Source organism: Chiloscyllium plagiosum, unplaced genomic scaffold (assembly GCF_037043375.1).
Source record: "Chiloscyllium plagiosum isolate Xiang-an unplaced genomic scaffold, Cpla_swu_hap1 HiC_scaffold_5, whole genome shotgun sequence".
Taxonomy (NCBI): domain Eukaryota; kingdom Metazoa; phylum Chordata; class Chondrichthyes; order Orectolobiformes; family Hemiscylliidae; genus Chiloscyllium; species Chiloscyllium plagiosum.
This window is the reverse complement of record NW_028270143.1, coordinates 89,732,765-89,750,685: the sequence shown is the minus strand read 5'-3', so window position 1 is coordinate 89,750,685 and position 17,921 is coordinate 89,732,765. Positions and strand designations below refer to the sequence as shown.

Here is a 17,921-nt window from a genome sequence, read left to right as displayed (position 1 = left end):
TTAAAAAAAAAATTCTGTCTTTTTATAATCTCAGGATGTCCCAAAGACTTTTACAGCCACTGAAGTACTTTTAAAGTGTTCTCTTTATTGTAGGAAATATGTTAACCAATTAATAACCAGGTTAATTTATGTGCTTATAGTGCTTGAGCAACAACTATAAACATTGAGCAGGAGGCAATTAGTACTCTCATGTTTTTCTTTGTAGCAGTACTCTAGGATCTTTTATAGTGAACTCATCAAGGTGTCTTCAGCAGCACCTTCCAACCTCATGATCTCTATTTTCTTGAGGGACAACGATACAGATACATAGGAACAACACTAGCTGCAAGTTTCATTTAAAGTTATACAATATCCTAACTTGAAGCTTGCTACTACTCCTTTACCATCACTATCTCAAAATTTTGGAATGCCCTTTCTACCAGCACACTATGGACTGCAGCAGTTCAAGAAGGCAGATCACTACTAACTTCTCAAGAGCCAATTAGAGATGGATGATAAATGCTGGTCTAGGTGAAATAACTCCACAGAGGCTGATATCTCATCACCAGCTCTCTCATTATTTACACATGCATAGTACTTGATACTGTACAACTTCCTCAGAGCCAGCAGAGTGAATAGGACCTGTGACACTCCTATTTATATCTGTCAGCCAGGGCTTCCTGTTTGGATCAGGTTAACAGCTCCAATCAGGAAACTCATATTCTATGATGTCCACCTGGCTGACTTGTTACAAGCACTACACTAGGAATCAACATCCAAGTCATGTGAACAAATGTATAAAAACAAATCAAATGTGTAGACAGGTCCTCAGTTTAAGTTTTCATTGAACATTGCTACAAAGCAATGCTCCCTCTGTAATGCTCTAGAGCGTCAGCATGGGTTTTTCTGTTGTCTCAGCAGTTAAGGCTCAAATTCACAGCCTGCTGTCTCCAAAGGGAAAAGGTAACCAACTGAGACACAGCTCACAACTAATAGTGTATTTGTGCAACTATAATACATAGGAAACTTTAATTTCACCAACTTGGATTGTATTCACTGCAGTTTAAAATAAATATACAGGTACCGGTTTCTTTTTTATCCTGTTGTTATTGATCTGAAGTAGAGAATTCTACTTTATTAAGGATAATGTACTCAATGAACAGATAAAATATGCAGTGAGCTGTTGGAATTTGGAAAGATTTAAGTAAATTCAGAAACAATTTGTCAAAGACAGAATTAAATTGCACTTATTACTAAGCTTGGAGATGGAATGCAAAGGAAGATAAAAATCTAATAACAGACAAGACCATAACAAGAGTAACATGTTTTATATCAACTTAATAAAGAGAACCAGAGCTGGCAAGAAACAAAGCTTTCACTGACAAAAATGTAATTGGAATTTGATATTTGTGTTGTTTTAAATATTGTAATGTCATGACACACTTGTTTAATGTAACAAAGACTTGTCTGTAAAGCCAGAGAGTACATATTGCACTGTTAGTGTACAGCTTGTCCAAGGTAAGATAAGCCAAGTGAACAATAGCCAATTCATTCTGTACCCTATTAATGTGACCTTGTTTTGGATGTTTATTTTCCATAGCTTTTCTGAATTTTTCTTTAGGTCATCATTTTACAGTCTTCATTTGAATCAGATCCCAGCATTGTGCATTGATGTGATAACATGACCATCAATACCTTCTTTATTTCTCTCAATTTCTTCCACTTTTCTAGGTCCTGACTGTAAGCAATTCAAGGGGAAGTACTTCTCTATGGTGCAAAGTAACCATTAACACATTGTTTATGAGCATTATTCTTATCAGAATACTCCTCTATGGATGTTATTGTGCAACATGGGGACAACCTTCGTGTAAATTCAGGATGGCACTATTTAATTGCCGGTAGTGTATCTGCAAGTAGTTTTTGATATATTAGAGGAAGATTAACATAGAATGATACAGAGATCTTATAGTTTTAATCATTTAATATATGGAACCATATGGTAAAGAATAGGATAAAGAGTTACGAAAATGAGTAAATGTACAATTCAGGGGTTAAAATTGAAGCAAAGGATAAAGCTTATGTTGACACTTTAGTATGAGTAAGGCACTATGTAAATCTGCCTATGAATGAGTCTCTTCCTCCCATTAGGGGTTTCATTATACATGACTATTCAAACTGAATGTTACAAATTTGAAAATCTTATAAAAACACCAAGTGCTGCGAAACTTGGTCTGACAACAACGTGTCAAGAATGAAATAAAGTTAACATTTTGCGTCTGAGACGACTCTTCTTGGGCACTCCTCACAACATGAGTTCCAAAGAAAAGTCATTGGACTTGACACATTTTCCTCCTTCCCAGATGCAGCTGGACCTGCTGCATTTCTCCAGTACTTTTTGCTCTTATTTCAGATCTCTAGCAACTGCAGTACTTTTGCTTTTATTTGTTTTTTTCTATTGTTTAGGCTCTTTATAAGTCGTTGCTATATCTGATCACTTGAACTAAGCTAGGTTGATGAATGGCAGTAGCAAATTCAAAGATGGAAGTTTACCTGACTGAATGGCAACAGCACTCTGTTGTCTCTTCTCTTGTATCCTTCTGTACCTTTTAGCTCCAAGCCAGGCCTTCACATAGGCCTGTATGAGTACTATTCGATCTGTGATATCTTTCTTCATGAGATTGAGCTGTTCCACATGGTAATACTTAAGGAACACCTGAGAATAGAGAACAGCAAAGTGACTAAAATGTGAAATATCATCAGGAATGAAGGAAGATTTAATAAAATATGCTCATTTTTGTGAAAGTTGTGAAATGCTGACGGTTTATATAAATTGAAATTAACATCAGCTACAGTATTCAAAACCTTTCAAACAGTTCCGTTAAATTTGATTCCCTTTTATGTCCTCTTGCATCGCAAAGTGTTTTTGATTATAGGTATAGTAAAATTATTTCTAAGTCTTTAACAATGTGGAATGTAGTTGGTAATTGAGTGACTTGATTATGGAATAATTTTGTTACCTAAAAATGATCTGGTGGAATTTCCGTGAACCCAGCAATTAAACACTAACATCAACAAATTTCAAATTTATATGTTATTTAATTTCCCTGATTTTTATTTAATTGATTTAATTTTAATATAACAGACAAACTACCAGTCACACTAGGCAGTAACAGGTGTGACTGGTAGTTTGTCTGTTATATTAAAATTAAATCAATTAAATAAAAATCAGGGAAATTAAATAACATATACTGGGGATCAAACAGCCTGCTGAAATGGATTATCTGAACTTTATCCTTTAATATTTGTTGCATAATCATGAAACAACTAAAATGATTTCTCATGAACTTGCCCATGAATTATGGAGAAACATACTTTGCAAAGACATGCTCATGAATGATTAATGTTAGCCAAAAAAATTGCAGGTCCTGGACTTGACCACAACACCTCTTCCATGAAAATGTAGCACAGATATCAGTGATCAAACTTTATTATATTTGTCAGTCTATTGTTCTCCCATGCCCTTGTTTCTACTTTTGCTGGTCAGATGTGAACATTTTTGTACAATCCTGTCTTAACTTCAGCCACATTATGCAGGTACAATGAGAATTACTGCTGTCTATTCTTAGCACTAAGGCAAAACTGACGTTTGCCAAAAGCATCCACATTTACCTTTCTCCACTGTTATATTGGAACCACTCTGAATCACTCACTCAGTCAACAAAGGATTACAACATCAAACTTGCATTATCAAAAGCTTTCACTTTTCTGTGCTTAATATCAGAAATCTATCAAATGTCTTATGTATGTGTGTATGAAACTTATTACATTAATCATTGTTTTTAAATTTAGTTTTTTAAAAGAGATAATTTGCCCTGCGTGGCACTTTTGATCTTTGTGTGTTTTCACATTACAAAGACTGGCAGAACATTTTTCGGAAACTTTGAAATAAAAAGTCACTAAATTTAGTTTTAAGTTGTTCATAAAGTGATTGGTTTTGTGAAAATGTGGATACATTTTCAACACGTTTACAATTTTTTCAGAGCCTTATGAAAGAAATGTCTGGGTCTAGAAATTCAGATTAATGTGACTGAAACACAGGTTTGCACTCCAACCCCAGCAACATGATATTAATATCTGGACAAAATGGTTTCACACTCCCACCATCTTCTTCATGCTGCCTGCTGCCTCTTTGCTCAAGGTAGGGCTGAGAAACATTGTTCAAAGACTATGTGATGCAGCCAAGTATATTCCTGTATCGTGGCAAAGTGAACTAAAGGGCAGAGAGATGGCTGCAAGATGATGGATGTGGTACTGGAGGCATTAATGGCTGAGGTGGATAGGAACAGAATGAGGCTATGATTTTTCAGAAGGTCCAAGGGACCCAAAAAGACAGATCTCAAGAGGGAGTGGCAGCAGATAATCTGGGATGTTGGCCATGGGAATCTAGAACAGAGGACCTGGCATCTCTGCTACAAAAGTCTAATAATCTCATATTCAAAAGCAGTGAACGCATCTTTACAAACATCACCTCACGAACAGACTATCATTGTTTAGTGTACTAGAGTCACATTACTCACCCATCTGCACTCACTGACAGTTAGGATGCATGTTAGGAGCAGCTCACCCTCACATACTGACCATCGGTACCAGGAGAAAGTGAGGACTAATGGTACCAGCCTCACATTTACCTTGTGCAACCTCTATACCTGGGAACCAGGATGCCTGTATCTCCTGAGCCCAAAGAGCAGATGACTGCCCACATCACGGTACTGGCTGCAAAGGAACCTGTGGCATCTGGAGTCATGGAGAGCATCGAGGAAGTGGGAATGTTGAAGCTTTAATTCCCCTGGTCAACTCTCAACTCACTCTCACTCAAAACTTGGTATAATGATCAAGCACTTTATTGTGTAGTTTCTGTTTCTCAACCCTTCCATCTCACAAACTTGCCCTCTTTGATTTCCTGATTTCAAGTACTCAACAATTGCACCTGCTCAGCTACTTCCTACAAGGATGAAGAGAGAGAAGAAAAGCATGCAACACTGTTGAAGAAGGCCACTCACTTGATTGAACATTTACATTGACCAGCTTAAATCAAATGGTTAGTGTAGAATCAGGATCAGCACATGGTGACTCACCAGGGATTAGTGGACTATGGGTGGGGCAAGGGTAAGGATGGCTCAGTTATAAACAGCACAGAAGACCAGATTGCAGATACTGTTCAAACAGACAAATAGGAACTGAAATGGATCATTCAGCCCCTCAAGCCCAACCTGCCATTCAACAAAATCATGACAGATTGGTTTGTGTTTAGAGTTCCAAGTTCCCATTCACTCCCAGCATCACTTGATTCTACTGCTGAACAAGATTTCATCCAACTTTTTCTTGAAAATATTTATTGACCATTGCTCCACTGTCTTTTGATGCAGAAAGTTCCAAAGTCACACAATGACCTGAGAGTTAAAAAAAACTCCTCTTCTCTATTCTGAAAGGAAACCCCTCATTTTAAAGCAGTAACCATGGTTATGAACTGACCCAGAAGAAGAAACATCTTTTTCACATCACCCTTGTCAAGACCATCTCATACACTTCAATCAAGTCATCCTTCATTTTTCCAAACTCTAGTGGAAATAAGTTCAATCTGTCCAACCTGTTCATTCCAGGTACCAATATCAATTGCCTTCAACGCATTTCTATCCTTCTGCAATCAAGGAAATCAGAAGTGCTTTTTGCTAATAAGTTCACACTGTTCCAAAGCGTGAGCAAAACCGTCCTTAAGAATCTTCCTGCAGCTTCCTTAGATCTTCTTCAAAACATACCTTTTTATCTATCATGGTGTCATCCAACAATTTAGCTACCATGCCTTTACTCCCCTAAACTAAGTCAATCACGTCAATTGTAAAAGGTTGAGGCCCTAGCACAGATCCCTTCAGTAGTACACCTGTCATATTTAGCCAACCAGACAAAGACTCCATTTCATACACTGTTTGCTGTCAGCAAGCCAGACAACCAATCTTCTATCCATGTTAATATATTACCCATGGGCTTTAATTTCCCACAATACCTTGATGTGGCACCTTATCAAATGCCTTCTACAAATCCCAATACAATAGGTTTCTCTTTTATTCATTGCACATATTATTCTTTCAAAGAACTCTAATAAATTGGGTAAACATAATATTCCTTTGATGAAATCATGCTGAGTCTTACCAATTACCTTCAGTTTTTTGAAGTGTATAACTATAATTTATTTACTGGTTGATTCGAACAACTTCCCCATGACAGACATCAAGCTAACTGGGTTTTGTTTTCTGCCTCTCTCCCTTCCTGAGTAGAGATGTTTGTAACTTTCCAGTTTGATGGAATATTTCCCGAACTTGCAAAATTAACACCAAAGCATCTACTTGCTCATCAACCTCTTTTAAGATCTCATGATGAGGTCCATCTTGACCACAGACTTGTCACTGCACAGCTAGATCAGTTTGCTCGGTGCCACTTCCCTCCTGATTGTACTTTCATTAAGCTCCTCTCATCCTTCTAACTCCTGTACTACAGCTATTATTGGAAGGCTTGTAACCTCTATAGTGAAGACAGAAGTAAAATATTTGGTCAATTCACCTGCAATTTCATCATTATGACAGGCATCCAATATGTTTTTGTCCCACACTGTGGTTACTGCTAGGGGTCTGTAATACAATGCTCACTCAGTATTTCCCGGAAATGTAAACCGAATGCATGAATTCAACATAAGGAATATGAGTGGGCTGTAGGTCAGTCAATCCTGCTTTGCCATTATATAAATGCATGCCTGATCTTCTGCCTCAACTCCACTTTCCTGCCTGTCTTTCCCAAATCCTTTGTTTCCCTGAGACATTGAAAGTCTGTCCATCTCAGTATTAGATGTGATCAATGATGGAGCCTCCTTAGGCATGACGAGGAGAGAATTCCAATGATTCGCCAAACTGTGAGTTAAAAAATTACTCTTCTTCTCTGTCCTGGCCGATTGGTCTTTATCCTGACTCTGCGCTATCATGTTGCAGATTCCTCAGCATGGGGAAATACTTCTCAGTCTCTACCTTGTCAAAGCCCTTCAGAACCTTGCATGTTTGAATGAGATTAGCTCTCATTCCTCTGAATGCCATAATGTATAGACATAGCTCCAGGGACTGCAGTCACACAGCCTCTCATCATAGGACAACTCTCTCAGACTGGGAACCAAGCAAGTTCAAGGCGTATGGTGGCAGAACGATTTTAAAACATTGGAAATGGAAAGTTGGCACAGTGAGCATGAACCTGTTGGATTGCTATAAATGCGCAACTGGCTTGAAAATGCTCTTTAGAAAGAATGTACAAACCTTTAGCCAGTCTGACATACAGGTGAATTCTATCACACGCCAACATATTTGATCATTAACTGTTCTTTGCAAAAACCTGACAAACGATTTAATTTATAATAAGCTACGACTTGGTTAACAAAAACATCCACTGCCATCTTCACAAGCCAACCTGAAATAGGCATTAAACGCTCACACCATCTATGTACTGAGAATGAAAACAAATGGCTGGAGTGAAGATTAGATTCATTACCTTTGTACTCAAGTTGCAGTGGTGCTACCAATGAGCTGAGGTTAACATCAAGTAAACAAACCAATACCAAATGAGAAGCTACATCATTTTTCTCAAATAAATTTCATGGCAGCCACAAGAGCAGGCAGGTTAAAAGAAAAACAAATAACTCTACCTTGGTCTTCCCCAGAACCCAGTTTTCAAGCTTAACTTTTTCCAAGATGGCAGCGCATGCATCAGGACTCACTGGTGGTTCTTCAGTCGACTTAAATGCAAGAATGGAGTACCTGCAAAAAATTAGGATAAACAGTGCTGCCAAACACATTTGTAGAACATCATATTGGAGTTAAGCACTAATTTCACCAAATCATACACTTCCTCTTCAGTAATTTGTGTGTATGAAAATTAATAAAAGGAATAGTGTAGGGAGCAGACAGGATCTGTAAGTGTCCCTGCAACTGGAAGATTGGTTTGTCCTGCACACTATCTGTCATATCCAGTCACCACAGCATCATTACGTGTTCTTGGATTAGGGACATATCCTTGCCAATCCTGTTTCTTATCTACTTGCTGCCCCTCAGTGACGTCATAAGGTTATCATAAACAAGTGACACTGAGCTGTATTGCTCCACTGCTTGTTTGGCTTCTGTTTGGATTTCCTGAGGGCCTTGACAAGGTGCCACATGTGGGGCTGCTAAATAAGGTAAGAGCCTATGGTGTTGGGGACAATGTACTGGCATGAATGAGGATTGGCTGAGTGGCACAAGGCAGATAGTAGAGATAAAGGGGTCTTTTTCAGAATGACAGACATAGTGGAGTTCCACAATGGTCAGTGTTGAGACCACAAGTGTTCACGTTCTCTATTAACGATCTGGAAGAAAAAATTGAAGAGATTGTTGCTAGGTTTGAAGATGACACAAAGACGGGTGGAGGGACAGGTAGTTTAGAGGAAGTGGCAGACTTCAGAAGGACATGGGTAGGCTAGGAGAGTTGGCAAAGAAGTGACAGATGGAATACAATGTGGGAAAATATGTGGTTATGCACTTTGGTGGGAAGAGTACAGACGAAGACTATTTTCTAACTGGGGAAAGGCTTCAGAAGTCTGAAGCACAAGGGACGTAGAGTTGCAAGTTCTGGATTTTGTTAAGGTTTACATGAAGGTTTAGTTGGCAGTTAGGAAGACAGTGGGTGTGGAAAAGATGGTTCCAATAGTAGGAGAGACGAGGACCCGAGGGTACAGAGTCAGAGTGAAGGGACAACCCTTTAGAACATAGAACATTACAGTGTAGTACAGGCCCTTCGGCCCTCGATGTTGTGCCGACCTGTCACACCAATCTGAAGCCCACCTAACCTACACTATTCCATGTACGTCCATATGCTTGTCCAATGACGACTTAAATGTACTTAAAGTTGGCGAACCTACTACTGTTGCAGGCAAAACATTCCATATCCTTACTACTTTCTGAGTAAAGAAACTACCTCTGACATCTGTCCTATATCTATCACCCCTCAATTTAAAGCTATGCCCCCTCGTGCTCGCCGTCACCATACTTGGAAAAAGGCTCTCCCTGTCCACTCTATCTAACCCTATGATTATCTTATATGTCTCTATTAAGTCACCTCTCAACCTTCTTCTCTTCAACAAAAACAGCCTCAAGTCCCTCAGCCTTTCCTCGTAAGACATTCCTTCCATACCAGGCAACATCCTAGTACATTTCCTCTGCACCCTTTCCAAAGCTTCCACATCCTTCTTATAATGCGGTGACCAGAACTGTACACAATACTCAAAATGTAGCCACACTAGAGTTTTGTACAGCTGTAGCATAACCTCATGGTTCCGGAACTCAATCCCTCTATTAATACGAGCTAAAACATTGCATGCTTTCTTAACAACTCTGTCAACCTGGGTAGCAACTTTCAAGGATCTGTGTACCTGGACACCGAGATCTCTCTGCTCATCGACACTACCAAGAATCTTACCATTAGCAGTACTTTGCATTCCGGTTACTCCGACCAAAGTGAATCACCTCACACTTGTCCGCATTAAACTCCATTTGCCACGTCTCAGCCCAGCTCTGCAGCTTATCTACATCTCTCTGTAACTTACTGCATCCTTTGTCACTATCCACAAATCCACCGACCTTAGTGTCATCTGCAAATTTGTTAACCCACCCTTCTACGCCCTCATCCAGGTCATTTATAAAAATGACGAACAGCAGTGGACCCAACACCGACCCTTGCGGTACACCACTAGTAACTGGACTCCAGGATGAACATTTCCCATCAACCACCACCCTGTATTCTTTCAGCAAGCCAATTACTTATCCAAACTGTTATATCTCCCACAATCCCATCCCTCTGCATTTTGTACAATAGCCTACTGTGGGGAACCTTATCGAACGCCTTGCTGAAATCCATATACACCACATCAACCAGTTTATTCTCATCTACCTGTTTGGTCACCTTCTCAAAGAACTCAATAAGGTTTGTGAGGCACGACCTACCCTTCACAAAACCATGCTGACTATCCCTAATCAAATTATTCTTTTCTAGATGATTATAAATCCTATCTCTTATAACCTTTTCCAACACTTTACCAATAACTGAAGTAAGGCTCACTGGTCTATAATTACCAGGGCTGTCTCTCGTCCCCTTCTTGAACAGGGGAACCACATTTGCTATCCTCCAGCCTTCTGGCACTATTCCTGTAGACAATTATGATTTAAAGATCATTGTCAAAGGCTCGGCAATCTCCTCCCTGGCTTCCCAGAGGATCCTAGGATAAATCCCATCCGGCCCAGGGAACTTATCTATTTTCACACTCTGCAGGATTTCTAATAGCTCTTCCTTGTGAACCTCAACCCCACCTAGTCTAGTAGCCTGTATACTGAGATGATGAGGAAATCCTTCAGCCAAATGGTGGTGAATCTGTGGAATGTATTGCTGCCTAAGTCTGTGGAAGCCAAGTCACTGAGTGTAGTAAAGACAGAAATAGACATGTTCTTGATTAGTAAGGGGATCAAGAGTTATGGGGAAAAGGCAGGAGAATAGAGTTGAGAAAAATATCAGCCATGATCAAATAGTGAAGCAAACTTGATTGCCTGAATGGCCTAATTTTGCTCCTAGGTCATATTGTCTTAAATGTTTTCCCCACCTATGATTTGTCATGCAGCATGCCTGACATCCATAAGAAATTTTCTCCAATGAAATTTGGAGCAGTTCAAAGACATTGTTACCATAAACCCTGTCTGTCTATCACTATCCTTATCTACCTCCTGGGTCTTTTAATGAGGCTAAACCAAACTGTTCACCACTATGATCCAGAGGAGAAAGTGAGGTCTGCAGATGCTGGAGATCAGGGCCAAAAATGTGTTGCTGGAAAAGCGCAGCAGGTCAGGCAGCATCCAGGGAACAGGAGAATCGACGTTTCGGGCATAAGCCCTTCTTCCTGAAGAAGGGCTTATGCCCGAAACGTCGATTCTCCTGTTCCCTGGATACTGCCTGACCTGCTGCGCTTTTCCAGCAACACATTTTCGACTATGATCCAGAGCCCAATCATAAATATACACCATCACTAGGACTGCCAACTTTCACCCCATCCATGCCTTTGTTATCTCTAGCCTCAGATGGGCTGTACTGTTGGTTTCATTTATCTCTCATTTGCTCCCCTTGCTGATGTTCTCAAACTCTATTGTGTGAGGGTTAGTGGTGAGAATCATTCTATGTTGGTCAAATAGACTAGGGATTACCTCCAGGAAGCCTCTCCATTTGGTAGACTTTTTAGATATCAGTTCACAGGATGTGGGTGTTACTGACGAGGACAGGATTTATTTCCAATTCCTAATTTCCCTTGAGACGGTGGTGGTGAGCTGCTTCCATAAAGCGCTACAGTCTATAGGGCACAAATGAGCAGGAGGTGGCGGTACACCCACAATGCTGTCAGGAACGGATTTCATGGATTTGATCCAGTAACAGTGAAGAAATGGAAGTTTACCTGGTAAGGGCCGCTGAGGTACACCCTTTGCAAGAGTCGGCCACCTCTCAGGAATAGCAGGAAAGACACTGTGCCTTGCTTTTCTTTGGGAACCATTGGTGGTTTCTTGTTTGATGGTTAGAATTCTAGCTGAGGTCCACTCTGAAAACATGATGGCCTTCATGATGGAAATTAGGGACTATGGTGAAACTGAAGCAACCCTCAGCTGAACATTGTCCACTTATAGAGTCATAGGGTCATACAGCATGGAAACAGACTCCTCGGCCCAACTCGACCATGCTGGCCAGGTTTCCTACACGTAATTAATCCCATTTACCTGCATTTGGCCCATATCCCTCTAAATCTTTCCTATCTATAGATCTATCCAAATGTCTTCTAAATAGTGCAATTGTACTCGCCTTTATCACTCCCTCTGGCAGCTTATTCCATATACGCGCCACCCTCTGTGTGAAAAAGTTTGGCCAGTAAGTCCCTTTTAAATCTTTCCCTCTCACCTTCAACCTATGCCCTCCAGTTTTGGACTCCCCTACGCTGGGAAAAAGACTTTGGATATTCACCTTATCTACGCCCCTCATAATTTTATAAACCTCTATTAGGTCACTACTCCAGCCTCTTATAGTCAAGGGAAAAAGTCCCTACCTATCCAATCTCTCCTTATAACTCAAACCCTCCAGTCTCAGTAACATCGTGGTCAATGTATTTTGCATCCTTTCCAATTTAATAACATTCTTCTTAGAGCAATGCCACCAGAATCGTACACAGTACTCCAAATGTGTTCATACCCATGTCTTGTACAGCTGTAACATTTTCTGGGAGAGATCAGGTAAACCAATTGAAAGCCAAGGGATACTCAGGGTTTTGGGAAAAGTGATTCCAGATAATAAATTAAACTTTGCAAAGAATAAAACACAGATAAACACCACACCTCTGCTAGCATAATAGTCTCCTTCCTGGTATTGCAAATGTTCATCCTAAGGTAAAAACAAATTAACCAAGTATTATTCACCTTTCAATGAAATTGGCAAAGAGAATGCGATGTGAATATCCTTGTCTTCGGATTCGGGCTGTCTCCAAAATTCCCGTGTAACGAAGTTGGACCAGGACCTTCTCTTGATCAAATTTCTTAGCGTGGCGGTCATTGTTGGGTTTAATGCAACGAACAAAATGAGGGAGACCACCCACCATCTTGGACAGCAGATCCATGAGAGAAAACTGAAATCAGACAATCGTCAGTCACAACAAGGGGTTTATAAAAGTGGTGGGGTTACTTTGAAGTTTCATGAGAGATTTTATTGAGATTCTGGATTTTTTAATTCCATTGTGGGACATGTTTTATTCAAATATGAGGGCAGATCGGACCTCATTTTACTACTTCATCTGAAATATAGTTCTGAGGGAGCTTTGTCACATGTATTAACATTATTACATCATGCTTGATTGTTTGCACAGGTCCTGGAGTGAGTTTTTAACCCATCATCTAGTTCACAGAGTTACACAGTCACATAGAGTAGTAGAGTCACAGAGATGTACAGCATGGAAACTGACCCTTCAGTCCAATCCGTCCATGCCGACCAGCTATCCCAACCCAATCCAGTCCCACCTGCCAGCACCTGGCCCTTATCCCTCCAAACCCTTCCTATTCAGATACCCATCCAAATACCTCTTAAATGTTGCAATTGTACCAGCCTCCACCACATCCTCTGGTAACTCATTCCATTACACATTCCACCCTCTGTGTGAAAAAGTTGCTCCTTAGGTCTCTTTTATATCTTTCCCCTCTCACCCTAAACCTATGCCCTCTAGTTCTGGACTTCCCGACCCCAGGGAAAAGACTTTGTCTATTTATCCTATCCATGCCCCTCATAATTTTGTAAACCTCTATAAGGTCACCCCTCAGCCTCCGACGCTCCAGGGAAAACAGCCCCAGCCTGTTCAGCCTCTCCCTATAGCTCAGATCCTCCAATCCTGGCAACATCCTTGTAAATCTTTTCTGAACCCTTTCAAGTTTCACAACATTTTTCTGATAGGAAGGAGACAAGAATTGCATGCAATATTCCAACAGTGGCCTAACCAATGTCCTGTACAGCCGCAACATGACCTCCCAACTCCTGTACACAATACTCTGACCAATAAAGGAAAGCACACCAAACGCCTTCTTCACTATCCTATCTACCTGCAACTCCACTTCCAAGAAGCTATGAACCTGCACTCCAAGATCTCTTTGTTCAGCAACACTCCCTAGGACAATACTATTAAGTGTATAATTTATCTGAATTAAACTAAACTGCCACTTCTCAGCCCATTGGCCCATCAGGTCCAGATCCTGTTGTAATCGGAGGTAACCCTCTTCACTGTCCACTACACCTCCAATTTTGGTGTCATCTGCAAACTTACTAACTGTACCTATTATGCTCATCTTATAGTATAGAAGGTGGCCACTTATAGAATCATAAGGTTGGATGTTAACAGTCCCTTGGAGATGGTTTGTTATGTGAGAGTGCTGGGAAGATAGTTCTGAAAGGCAGCAGGTTGTGTCCAATGCCTCCTTACTGCAATGCCACCTCACCATAGAGTTACAGAGTCATAGAGATGTACAGCGAGGAACCAGACCCTTCGGTCCAACCTGTCCATGCTGCTCAGATATCCCAACCCAATCTAGTCCCACCTGTCATCACTTGGCCCATATCCCTCCAAACCCTTCATACTCATATACCCATCCAAATGCCTCTTAAATGTTGCAATTGTACCAGCCTCCACCACTTCCTCTGGCAGCTCATTCCCGTACCACCCTCTGTGTGAAAAAGTTGCCTGTGGGTCTCTTTTGTATCTTTCCCCTCTCATCCTAAACCTATGCCCTCTAGTTCTGGACTCCCCAACCCCATTATATCCAAAGCCCAATTCATCCATGTATGTGATCAATTAAGGGCTTATTCCCACCTCTTCTGCCAATAACAGCAGCACAGAAGCAGTTCCAGCTGGAGGGGTGCTCCTGTAAGGGAAATATTTTGGCTTACAAGGGGCCTCCAGGTACAATTACACTATCTCACTCCACTCTCCCCTCACCCCCTTCCATCTGTGAGCACTGCTTGCCCTCAGTAGCTCCAGCAACCTCAAAAAGCGTGACACCATCGAGGACAATGCAACCCTCTGGACATCACATTCACAAACATCCACTCCCTCCACCACCTATGCTCAGTTGCAGCGGTGTGCACCATCTACAAGATGCACTACAGAAATTCACTGAGGTGCTTTAGACAGCACCTTCCAAACCCACAACCACTCTCATCTAAAATGACAAAGGAAGCAGATATATGGGAACAGCACCACTTGCAAGTTCCCCGACAAGCCACTCACCATCCTGGTGTGGAAATACATCACCTTTCCTTCAATGTCTCTGGGTCAAAATTGTGGAATTCTCTTCCAAATGGCATTGTGGGTCTAGCTACAGCAGGTGGACTGCAACAATTCAAGAAGGCAGCTGATCATCACCTTCTCAAGGGCAACTAGTAAAAAAAAGTCAGAAGCTCTATTGACTGAGCTACCTGAGCTAGAAAAATTTCTTGTACACATTTAACAAATTCCTCTCCATTTAAACCCTTAACACGATGGCAGTCCCAGTCTATGTTTGGAAAATTAAAATCCCCTCCCATAACCACCCTATCTCCTGATAAGTTTGTTTCTCAATTTCCCTCTGACTATTGGGGAAGGTCTATAACACAATTCCAATAAGGTGATCATTCCCTTCTTATTTCTCAGTTCCACCCAAAAAACGTCCCTGGATGTATTCCCAGGAATATCCTCCCTTAGAACAGCTGTAATGCTATTCCTTTTCAAAAATGCCACTCCCCCTCCTCTCTTGCCTCCCTTTCAGTCCTTCCTGTAGCATTTATATCCTGGAACATTAAGCTGCCAGTGCTGCCCATCCCTGAGCCATGTTTCTGTAATTGCTATGATATCCCAGTCCCATGTTCATAACCATGCCTTGAGTTCATCTGCCTTCCCTGTTAGGCCCCTTGCATTGAAATAAATGCAGTTAAATTTATTAGTCCTACCTTGTCCCTGCCTGCCCTGACTGTTTGACTCGCTTCTGTTCTCAACTGTACCAATCTCAGATTGATCTCTTTCCTCACTATCTCCCTGGGTCCCGCCCACCCCCCCACCTTACGTTTAAATCCTCCCGAGCAGCTCTAGCAAATCTCCCTGCCAGTACATTAATCCCCTTCCAATTTAGGTGCAATCCGTCCTTCTTGTACAGGTCACTTCCACCCCAAAAGAGATTCCAATGATCCAAAAATGTGATTCCTTCTCCCATACACCAGCTCCTCAGCCACGCATTCATCTGCTCTATCCTCCTATTCCTGCCCTCACTAGCTCGTAGCACCGGGAGTAATCCAGATATTACTATTCTCGAAGACCTCCTTTTAAAATTTCTGCCTAACTCTCCGTAATCTCCCTTCGGAATCTCAACCTTTTCCCTTCCTATGTTAAATAGGAGAAAGTGAGGACTGCAAATGCTGGAGATCAGAGCTGAAAAATGTGTTGCTGGAACAACGCAGCAGGTCAGGCAGCATCCAAGGAGCAAGAGAATCGACGTTTCGGGCATAAGCCCTTTTTCAGGAATGAGGAGGGTGTGCCAAGCAGGCTAAGATAAAAGGTAGGGAGGAGGGACTTGGGGGAGGGGCGTTGGGAATGTGATAGGTGGAAGGAGGTTAAGGTGAGGGTGATAGGCCAAAGAGGGGGTGGGGGCGGAGAGGTCGGGAAGAAGATTGCAGGTCAAGAAGGCGGTGCTGAGTCCGAGGGTTGGAACTGAGATAAGGTGGGGGGAGGGGAAATGAAGAAGCTGGAGAAATCTGCATTCATCCCTTGTGGTCCTAGGGTTCCTAGGCGGAAGATGAGGCGCTCTTCCTCCAGGCGTCGTGTTGCCATGGTCTGGTGATGGAGGAGGCCAAGGACCAGTGTGCCCTTGGCAGAGTGGGAGGGGGAGTTAAAGTGTTCAGCAACAGGGTGGTTGGGGTGGTTGGTGCGGGTGTCCCAGAGGTGTTCTCTGAAACGTTCCGCAAGTAGACGGCCTGTCTCCCCAATGTAGAGGAGGCACATGAGGTGCAGCGGATGCAGTAAATGATGTGTGCGGAGGTACAGGTGAATTTGTGATGGATATGGAAGGATCCATTGGGGCCTTGGAGGGAAGTGAGGGGGAGGTGTGGGCGCAAGTTTTGCATTTCTTGCAGTTGCAGGGGAAGATGCCGGGAGTGGAGGTTGGGTTGGTGGGGGGTGTGGAACTGACGAGGGAATCGCGGAGGGAGTGGTCTTTCTGGAATGCTGATAGGGGAGGGGAGGGAAATATATCCTTGGTGGTGGGGTCTGTTTGGAGGTGGCGGAGATGATGAAGGATGATACGATGTATCTAGAGGTTGGTGGGGTGGTAGGTGAGGACCAGTGGGGTTCTGTCCTGGTGGCGATTGGAGGGGCGGGGTTCAAAGGCGGAGGAGCGGGAAGTGGAGGAGATGAGGTGGAGAGCATTGTCAACCACTTCCGAGGGGAAATTGCAGGTCTTTGAAGATGGAGGCCATCTGGGTTGTATGGTATTGGAACTGGTCCTCCTGGGAGCAGATGCAGCGGAGGCGAAGGAATTGGGAATATGGGATGGCGTTTTTTCAGGGGGCAGGTGTAATCTAGGTAGCTGTGGGAGTTGGTCGGTTTATATTAAATGTCTGTGTTGAGTCGGTCGCCCGAGATAGAAATGGGGTGGTCTAGGAAGGGGAGGGAGGAGTCTGAGATGGTCCAGATAAATTTGAGGTCGGGGTGGAAGGCGTTAGTAAAGTAGATGAACTGTTCAACCTCCTCGTGGGAGCACGAGGCAGCGCCGATACAGTCATCGATGTAACGGAGGAAAAGGTGGGGGGTGGTGCCAGTGTAGCTGCGGAAGATGGACTGTTCCACATATCCGACGAAGAAGCAGGCATAGCTGGGACCCATGCGGGTGCCCATGGCTACGCCTTTGGTTTGGAGGAAGTGGGAGGATTGGAAAGAGAAGTTGTTCAGAGTGAGGACCAGTTCAGTCAGTTGAAGGAGGGTGTCAGTGGAGGGGTTACTGGTTGGGTCGGCGGGAAAGGAAGAAGCGGAGGGCTTTGCGGCCTTCATGTTGGGGGATGGAGCTGTACAGGTACTGGATGTCCATGGTGAAGATAAGGCGTCGGGGGCCGGGGAAGCGAAAATCATGGAGGAGGTGGAGGGCGTGGGTGGTGTCCCGAATGTAGGTGGGGAGTTCTTGGACTAACGGGGACAGGACCGTGTCGAGGTATGCAGAGATGAGTTCGGTGGGGCAGGAGCAGGCTGAGACAATGGGTCAGCCGGGGCAGTCAAATTTATGGATTTTGGGCAGGAG

The 17,921-nt window shown here is 42.6% G+C and overlaps 1 protein-coding gene across 8 annotated transcripts in view; it reads right to left on the bottom strand.

Annotated features, from left to right (window-relative positions):
- myo3a (myosin IIIA) overlaps positions 1-17,921 on the bottom strand; it is a 433,748-nt gene that overhangs the window by 97,838 nt on the left and 317,989 nt on the right. For all 8 annotated transcript variants that reach the window (XM_087987435.1, XM_087987437.1, XM_087987436.1 and 5 more), the window contains 3 exons: positions 12,543-12,748; positions 7,718-7,829; positions 2,530-2,692 (listed from right to left, as the gene is read on the bottom strand). In XM_087987435.1, the coding sequence (XP_087843561.1) occupies positions 2,530-2,692; positions 7,718-7,829; positions 12,543-12,748 (481 nt within the window). The remainder of the gene's footprint in view (positions 1-2,529; positions 2,693-7,717; positions 7,830-12,542; positions 12,749-17,921) is intronic.